General features: G+C 33.5%; 1 protein-coding gene across 1 annotated transcript in view; it reads left to right on the plus strand.

Annotated features, from left to right (window-relative positions):
• The window catches only part of LOC106461804 (zinc finger protein 474-like), a 23987-nt gene extending 13839 nt beyond the window's left edge, over positions 1 to 10148 (plus strand). Inside the window, exons 2-4 of the mRNA XM_013921658.2 lie at positions 6210 to 6458; positions 8280 to 8487; positions 8907 to 10148. Coding sequence (XP_013777112.1) covers positions 6210 to 6458; positions 8280 to 8487; positions 8907 to 9112 — 663 coding nt within the window. The 3' untranslated portion in view covers positions 9113 to 10148. The remainder of the gene's footprint in view (positions 1 to 6209; positions 6459 to 8279; positions 8488 to 8906) is intronic.
• Positions 10149 to 10154: the final 6 nt, after the last annotated feature.

Here is a 10154-nt window from a genome sequence, read left to right on the forward strand (position 1 = left end):
AAATAAAATGAATAAAAACTAACAAACGCGTCACTACGTCAATTTGGGGTCCTGGGTGTGTAGATAAGTAGCTGAAGAACTAGCAATTGATTAGTGGGTCCTGGGTGTGTGATAAGTAGCTGAAGAACTAGCAATTGATTAGTGGGGTCCTGGGTGTGTGATAAGTAGCTGAAGAACTAGCAATTGATTAGTGGGGTCCTGGGTGTGTGATAAGTAGCTGAAGAACTAGCAATTGATTAGTGGGGTCCTGGGTGTGTGATAAGTAGCTGAAGAACTAGCAATTGATTAGTGGGGTCCTGGGTGTGTGATAAGTAGCTGAAGAACTAGCAATTGATTATGTTGACTAAGCTGCCTTCCCTTTAATCCATCGCTTCAAAATATGGTTCAGATAGCTCTTGTGTAGCTTTCCGTGAAATTCAACAAACAAACTAGTATTATATGCCTCACTTGCCTTAAAATAAGCTAGAAAGGTTAATCTAAACGGTAATTTAGGCTTGTCACAGTTCAAATCTTATAAACTCCAATTTTCTTTTAATTATTTTATGGCATCGACATTATTTTCAATTACATTTAAGATTTAATGGTTTATATATAGATGGAAACGTTTGATATGAAAAGTAAACTTCCCTATAGTTTCTAAATATCATACATAAATAACAACGTGTGTACTAATAAGCTTACATTAAAATATATGTATACCCCAACTTTATTTCAACTCATATACTCTGATAAATTGCACGACCAGCGGATACTAAACAGTGTTTCTTTATTAACTTCAGTTCAGGTGGGCGGAGGAAAGTGCTGCGACCACGTGTGGGAAAGGCATATTAAACTTTAGAAGAAGCACGCAATTTAACAATTCTGAAAGAACCACGGAAAGAAACTATACTTTCACTGTATGGAGATATTACTTCGCATACATATGTTATTTGACTTTCAATAATGCTGGTGTATTAAAAAAATATATTCTACTGACCAACGTTTTATGTTCTTAACAATAATAAAACCGTTCCACCGTAAACGCTGTTTTTAAAAGTATTGTTTACATCATTCTAGTAACTAGTCTCTCAGTAATATAATGTACAAATAAATTACAATACATAGGTTTTATTGCTTCATTCATAACCAGTCCAATGTGAACTTTCAGCATAATTAACTCACGTCATGGTTCATAGAAAGAAAAGAAAAAGGGTAAATGGGAAAAAAACAAATTACTTTGTTTAGTAAAATTGTTATAATTGACTTCAATATTTATAGGAGATCGAGGATTTTCTTCTACTTTAAATTTCTTCGCCTTAGTTTCAACTCAGGTGGTTGTTTTTTATAGGAATAGTTTAATTATCGTCATTAGGCTTGTTTTATAAGCTATAGTATCATGAGCCACGATGGTGGGTCATAATAGGGATCACACAGGAATTTGCCCAAAACTCTAATAAAACATTCGAGCAAAAACCACCTTAAAAAACAGACTTATTCTTGAAACAACACACAAAACCTCCATTTTCAATAGTTAATACCACGATTTCACGATTGTTAAACAAAGTCAAAATGTGCCCATTTGTTCATATTATTATTATTATTATTATTGTTTCACACGTCTACAATAAAATCAGCTGGGTGTTTTACACCAAAACCTAGACAGATATACTATATGAAACGCTGTGAATGTTAATGACCTACTTAAAAGTTGGTTATTTTTCACTGAAAGCTGATTTACGTGGTTATAAATACATAATAGAGAGGATGTTGTTATGAGCGGGTACCTTTGTACTGGACGCGTGTTAAATGCGTGCTTACACGAAACCTCAGGCACAAAGCCACACGGCTCGGAAATAACTACTTTAAAAAAGACAGGAAGTTTTAGACTATTTGTTATATTTGAAAAGGCTGCTTTTTTACTGGTAAAATGTTATACGCGCTTAGTGAGGGTCGTGTCTTACTCTAGGCATATATTTGCTCATTTCTGTGCATTAACAAAGCCAGCATACTAGGTAATTAAAAATTCAAAATTTAAAATCTACAAATATAGATCGCAAAAAACAAAAGAGAGTAAGCAAACAAAGTTGGAGATCTACTGCTGACAGTTTGCGCAAGCTACAAATCCTTATTATGACTACATTATATAGATATTGCAAGTTATATCTACTGTAGCGTGGGATTTCACAGAAGTTTTACAAAAAACTGAGATAGTACTTTTAAGCTTAATTCAATCTCCTTAATTTTGTCGTGCTGCGAAATTTTCTAAGTCTTTCACTTTCCACCATGAAAAAATCCGGTGTTTTCCTAGCGTGCATGTTAGTTGGAAACTACAACTCGCCCACTTTCTAATGCATTAATCGGAAACTGCCACGTGAAAGATTCCAGATTTTGCTGTTGCATATCGTTACTCGAGTCACTATTGTTCATCATTACTCGAGTTTGCTGCCTCTACGTGGATTTCCACGACTATATTTCAGCAAGTTTTTGGATGATTAACATAGTAGATTTCCATACTCAGACGAGGGTGGTGATTCTTTCTACTGTTTCTTGCACTCAGCTGAAATCGGGAGTGCATAATCAATATTTATTACCACAGCATATTGCACTATTTCATATAGCTATTGCTATTTTGAAATAGTTGGTGTTAAGGTAGCGGTTGTAAATGTTATCGATAAATGCTGATGTACGCTAAGTGTGTTGCTGTTGTCTATTTTGCATGTATTATTTGTGTCGCCTTATTCTAACAAACACTTATACAAAGAAAGTTGTTGAAGAATGTAAATATGTGTCATGTAGACCTAACAAGGTAAACATGTTACTGAGTCTGTTTACATTGCATTAATCTGTGTTGTATTATCTTAGAGGAAACATTATTAGATTTTGATAAGATTGCTTTGTTGCTGCTCGTCTTTTGTTACATTACACTTTGACATTGATAGAAATTCGATGACGAGGAACCCACTTTGAGACTAATAATGGCTGGAGACGGCTTGAATTGGTAATGAAGAAAAACTTTAATATAAGTTTAACATAACAGCAAGTGTACAACGTTTCGACAAGGTTTTCTCATCATCAGGTCTCCAGCCATTATTAGACATTGATAGAAGCTGGTCATTAAATATGTGATAATACAATTTTAGCCTATAAGAGGGTCCTTTGAGAACAACTTTACATTTTGTTTGCTGTAGTTGCATACCAGTACACGTGTTTATTCCTTTTTCTACATTTTTATTTATTTTGAATAACTTCAGTGTGGAGGTTGGGTGGTGAAAAAGCCAATGCAGTAGTAAACTGTTGAAAAACATGTAACAGCGAACTGAACGCATATGCACGTATGTAGCTTAACATTTATTATCCCTAAATGGACACGAAAAACTTAATAAGCAACGTTAGTAAAAATTATTAATTTAAAAAGGGGGGAATAGGGATCGAGACAAACAAGGCTGGAAATAATGTCTACATTATTTTCTCAAGCTACAATTCCCTATTTTGACTCTACTAAAATTGATAAGTACTGTAGACATGAAGTCAGAATAGAGATTTGTAGCTATTTCTAGCCTAGCTTGTTTACTTATTTAGAGTCTCTAGTTGTAGGCTTGAAAATATAATCTTTGCATTTTAATTCAACTTGTTTCTGTACTTTTTTGACGATCCCTATTCTCCCTTTTTAAATTAATAATTTTTACTAATCTTATACATAATAGATTTCATTATGGTGTTTACTTTATACCATGTGGTTAAGAACGTTCATGGTCACGGAGGACTATAAGGGGGGTTGCTGGGGCTGAAGCTACCCCAAAATATGCCTCAGCCTTCTCTGTAGCCCCCGTATCGAAGGAAAAGTTCGAAGGTTTTATTTGTCTGTTTCACTTCGTAAACACTACAGTACATACACGCTTACGATTTTGTACAGCCTCTCTTTTCTTCTTTTTTGTCTAGCCCACCTCAGCTTCCTTATCAGGAAGAGATTGAATGCCGCCTCTGTTTACGGTGCTCAAATTTATCACATTTTTGAGATTTTTGAAAAAATGAGTCTATCTCTAATAATATTTTAAGAGATTATGGTAAATATACCTTACTTCAGTTCAGTTCTTTTGGATTATTTGGAAAAAAATGATGTAAGTCCAATACACTTAACGATAACAAAGTAATTTATTTCTTCAACAACATTCTATAAAAGCTACATGTTACGTTCGCTAGTAGGTGTAGCTTCACAATTTGTTGAACAGCAATTTCGAGACTAATGTTACATTTAACTTAAACTTATTTGCAGAATTTCCTTACTACTCGATCGATAACAAATATGCCGACTAACTTACTAACTGACACTAAACTGATTAACTAACTTTAACTTATTCAATCTGGTATTTTTATATTATTGTTGCGTCAGCGAGGTCACGTGACTAGTGTCACGCCACGTTTCTAGAAAGATCTTGTTCCTTCGTGAATGCCCTAGCATTTACTAGATACAGGGTAGTCTGGTATATATAAGATGGTCACAACGTGACGGGACAATGTGTGTAGGTAATGAGTAATTGAACGTCAGAAAGTATTGTTGAAGTTAACGTCGTTATTATAGTTTGTTATAGCGCGACTGTTGAAGTTGAGTGTATCGTAAAGTTGTATTCGGAAAGAATAAACCAGTTTTATTAAGAAAGGACTTGTGTCGCTAAAGTTTCGTGGGAACGAAGTTACGGAAAATCAACTAACGAACGGAGACGTAACATTATCATTTTCTCTGTATTATGAGAAGATTTTAGATTCTACATAGATCTAAACTTTAATGAATTTTCGAGACCTCACCACGTAAACAAAAACACCCTCTAATGAGCAAAAACAAGAAAATTATCGAAAATACAATCTACAACAACAGTTTTGATAAAAGCAGCCAAGGAACATTGCAGATATTCTGTTTCATCAAACCTTTTCAAACGCAGATGAAAAAATTATGTCCCGAATCTAGCTTTCATTCTGAAAAGGTATGTGTATATGAGAAGAAAAAATATGTTCTTTGAACGTCACGTGCCCTGTTGGTTAGATACATGGCATTTTGTATTGCTCTATGTTTGAATATTCAGTATTTTTCCTATAGAAGCGACTTCAAGTAGTTTCTTCTGTTGTTGTAAGTGGAGAAACAGGATATAAGAATATAACACGTAGAACATATTTTGCCAGTTGAGAAGAGTTTATCCAATTGCTGTAATCAATTGTAATCTATAATATTAATGTTGTAATTTAAATGTTAACAAGAAAGGTCTGCGGATCATAATGGTGAAATTAAGATCAGAAGGTTTGATAAGATAGGCCTAGAACGTCTGGAAAACTCTAAGGATGAGACAGACTTAAAATGATATTGCACATTCGAAGCTAGATTATAATTACGAGATAGTTGTAAAGTACCGAGAGTACTTCAAGACAGATAGTGAATCAGTCAGTGTGTTAGAAATCGCGGTTACGTTGTACAAATAAGTTGACTTGTTTTATTTTTTGCGTTACGTAGGCGCACAGCAACTTACGGCAGTGTTCAAGTTTGTAGAAACGTTAAAGGAGGAAATAAAATAATTTATTATTGTTACGTGGACTGAACATTTTCAGATAATCTAAAAGAAACTGGTAACGAAAGAACAACGTTACAACACAGTGTTTACAACTAATTACGCTCACCATTGACTGTACGTAGAGAAACGCGAGCAAAATAGACTCGTAATTTGTCAAAAAAGAAAATTCAATATTACATATTATTTACTTTTCCATAACGTGTATACAACATCTGATAGAAAACATTTTATAAGTTAATATATATATATATTAGAAAACAAGCAAAGATATTATAGAATGGGCAACACTTTTTCGGTAACAAAAGTTATCATTAGGACTTGCTTTAGTCGTATGGTCAAATTTTCCTTTAATACACTATCCACATTTGTTTTCTAAATGGGTCCAATATATGTAAAAAGGGATTTTGGCAATGCTTTAGTTGCCTATAAGATATGTTCATAAATTACTACCATTCTATTGTAAAATTTGTGTTGTAGCAATGTATTTATTTTTTGTATTATTCATCATTTAGAATAATTTAAGTTATCATTTATTTTTATAGAGAAAACTACCTAACCTTTTTTTACACCTTGAAGTCTTTCTGGAAAAAATATGAATGATCAGGTCCTTTGTATTTAATATTTGGATAATGAAAAAACAACAACAACAAGTTATTTGATTCTGTTTTACAGAAGTGGCGAACTGCAAATGAAGACCTACCTCCAGAGCAAAGACAACCAGAGCCTGAAAAGCCAGACTGTGACAGTACTGTATCATGTGACCAGAACAATGACGCCTCATGGCAAGCATTTCAAGCTCAACTCGTTCGGTGCTCTAATTGTGGTCGAACATTTTTTCCAGAACGCCTACCTGTCCACCAGAGGGCGTGCAAGTCTAAAAGTGATGGTGTAGATCGAAAAGCTAAGGAAATTGAAGAACGGGTAAGCAATTACAAATATCTAGATAAATTAGAATTTTAATAATGTTACCACGCCTATCTCGTCTAAAACCACGAACTTATAGAACAATTTATAGTTTGAAGTGAACATTAATAAAATCCATTAATGTCTTCATACAATTATGCGAGAATTTTTGGGGTCCTCTCACTATTTAAAACTTCATATTATGTTTATATATATTCTTCGTCCTATGCATTCAATTAGATAAGTTACTTAAATATATACATGAAGGTTTTGTGTTTTGAAATTGCTTTCATCAAGACAATATTATAAAATTTCTCTTTGTTGGTGGTTTTATTATTTAGTAGTGCTAAAGCAGTTTAGTGAAACTCTTTCAAGTTTTGCCAGATTATTATATATAACTATTGTTGTTACTTCTAAGAGCACAAGCATATACACTTTAATAATTAACTATTTTGCGTTAAAAATCACAAATTACAACTATTGTGATGGTCAGTACATGAATTAAAAGTTTACAGGAATTCGAGACAAATTAAGTATGTTGTAAGGTCTGCTACAACATGGTGGATAGGGCGCTCGATTGTGGGCCGTGGGATCGAATCTCGTCACCGAACATGCTCACTCTTTTAGCCGTGGGGGCGTTATAATGTGCAGGCAATCACACTATTAGCTGGTAAAGAGTGGTCTAACAGTTGGTAGTGGGTGGCGTTGACTAGCTGCCTTCTCTTTAGTCTATCACTTCAAAATTAGGAACAGCTAATAAGCTAGCCATCAAGCAATTTTACGCAAAATTCAACAAACAAACATTTCATATTGTATATCCTATGTTTTAACCTAGACGTTTCTAGACATTTGTCTTGTTATTTAGCCAGAGGGAAGTTTAACTTAAATTGGTGTGCAAGGTCTTATTGTCTGGAACTTTATCCAAGGTTTATAAGTTTCAGCCAAGCATAATAAGCGACTTAGCCTAGAGTGAATTAACATAACATAACGTTTTAGGACAACATGGGACCTATTGGTCCATTTCGGCTGTTCCATCCTCTAAACTAAACTAAAACCATTAATAAATAAATTTTAAAAAGGCCCCTAGTATTCCGAGGGGGACCAGGAATACAAAATGAGATGCCAGATTCGGATTTAACAACCCTGAAAACCTACACTTAGATTTCCATCACGCCTAAATGACATTCCGGGCGCATTTTAACCACCCTTAGGTAGAGGTGCTAAGCCATTTAGATAAGGACACCCCGAATCCGCCTGCCAAGTTTGGTCCTGCTCCAAAACAGGTGGGAGGAGTTCGTGGACAAACAAATACACTACATAAATTAATATAGGAGACATTGGTTTCAAGATTTGATAGTCATAGCTGCGTGAGTCCAGCCTTCAGTGATTCCCGTAGACTGCGACATTGTTCAAAAAGAACTATAGAAACACCTGCTCATTTCAGCAAACCCATGTACTTTATTTTAAATACGTTACAGTTCTACTGAATTCAACTTAATAGTCCAAGATAAATTAAACTTCCCTTTTTACAAGTTTAGTAATTTCCGAACTGACTTCTTCATGACGTAAAAACCTAAACTACTAAAAGAAGCAGATTAATAGTTAATGAACTGATTAATAATGACCATAGTTACTTGCAGTTCAAGAAAAAAGGTAGCATAAACTAATTATTTATTTAAATCCCCAAAATACCTATCTTGTAAAAGAGGAAAACATGATTTGATTTTTTTTTTCTGTTTCTGCTAAATACTTTAACTTAGAAAATCAATTATGTGGTATGCGCTGGAAAGCTTTAAGATAATTAAAAGGGAGCTTAATGTTTTTTATTCTTATTTTTAGATTTTTGTGCACCAACAGCAAAGGCTGAAAGAAACTGTTCTTAAAAGAATCCCTCTTATCACCTGCTATATTTGTGGTCGAGAATTTGACAACACGTCAATCTCCTTGCATGAGCCTCAGTGTCTACAGAAATGGAAAATAGAAAACAGAAAACTTCCCAAAGAAATACAGAGACCAGAGCCCCAGAAACCCGAACCAGTATTTAAAGGTAAGGTCTAGCTAAATTGAAGTTAAAAAATAACTTCCTGAAAATCTTATTCTGTTAAAATGATAAATTTAATGCTGATTATGTTTTATTTGTTTTTAATGGTTAAACTGCCAAATTTTTTTTTCAACTTCAGATATAATCAGTGTTATAACATGATATAGAAATGTTAAACTTCCCATTCTTTTTAATCTATAAATTGGATGTTTTGTCACTTGCTTATAGAAAACTTGGAATTATCTTAGAAAACTAAGAATAGATTTATAACTTCAGAGTTTCAGCAGAACTAAGTTCAAATTAGTAAGTTGTGTGAGGAACGCGTTGTATCCAAATATAACATAAACCTTGTTCTACCGTTATGATTAAGATTTTCATTAAAGTACTTAAACTAATACTTTCGTCATTATGTTTTGCTTTGCCAGAAGACGGTACAATAGACTTTGCTGCTATGGCCCAAGCCGCTTGGCAGAGCCACTTGGAACAACTAGCACCTTGTTCTCGGTGTGGTCGTACATTTTTTCCCAACCGTTTAGTTGTGCACAGCAGAAGCTGTAAAGGTCAAGGTCATGTCGCTGAACATTCACCTAACTTACCAACGAAAGGAACCCCTCAACTATCAAAAACTTGATATTGGTTTACAGTTTCAAGCTTATGATATAGGGATTTTTTTTCTTAGACAAACTAAACGATTTAATAACACCTAAAAGTTAACTTTTTATAAATATTTTACATAGGATATTTTTTAAAGAATCAGTTAAACTTCTGAAAATTTAATATTTTGTTAAAATAACAGAAATGAGTGGATGGATATTTAAGTTATCAATGTTTATATTGTTGATAGAGTTTTATGACTTAGACTAAAACAAAAATATAGTACTGAACAATCTGTTGAAAGATATTTAATGATTGATTACAGAAAAAATAATATTTGTTGAAAAGGCACTAGTCTTCGCAAAGACATTTTAATGCTAGAACATCAAGTATAAATATTGGTGTAGAATTTTACTAACTGATGTTATAGTATATTAGCTGTAATTTAAATTTTTCCTTAGAGAAATTTTTAAGTGTGTTAAATTGTGAATTTTATAGAATTTCTTCGAGAAATTGTGGAAAATCTTGTTACTAACGCCATAGATGGTGCTGATGGCGCTTAACGTCGAATGAATTGGCTGTGTTTATCATTGCATATTTTGTGTCAAGGGACAGAAACAAAAAGAAATCAAAGTAATTTTAAAACAAGAAATCCATTGTTCTTACAACTGATTAGTTATTTTACGAAATAAGTAAAAACGTATTCAGTTTAATACACACACAAATATATTTGAAAATCGTATCTGTAGAACAAAAAGCACGTCTCTTGTTTTCCTTTTCACGTGTGTTATATCAGTGAACAGAAATTAGAAAACTCTTGAAATTTGAAGTTAACTTGTGCTAATTCGGAGATTTTTAATTTTCCTCAACGTTTCGAAACAAAGATTTGAAAGCCGGCATATTTTACGCCGAGGAAATGCCACGCCAACTTTATAACTAGGGAAGGTGGTAAGAAAGAAACATGTTTACTTAAAAGGCTGTATAAGGCTAACACCAGGCAATTTAACTGGACACAAAGAAGCCAAATATATCGGCTGGTAGAAAAAGGTTATATCACTAGGTTTCGCATCTGAATAAAC

This window comes from Limulus polyphemus, unplaced genomic scaffold (genome assembly GCF_000517525.1).
Source record: "Limulus polyphemus unplaced genomic scaffold, Limulus_polyphemus-2.1.2 Scaffold1035, whole genome shotgun sequence".
NCBI classification, from domain to species: domain Eukaryota; kingdom Metazoa; phylum Arthropoda; class Merostomata; order Xiphosura; family Limulidae; genus Limulus; species Limulus polyphemus.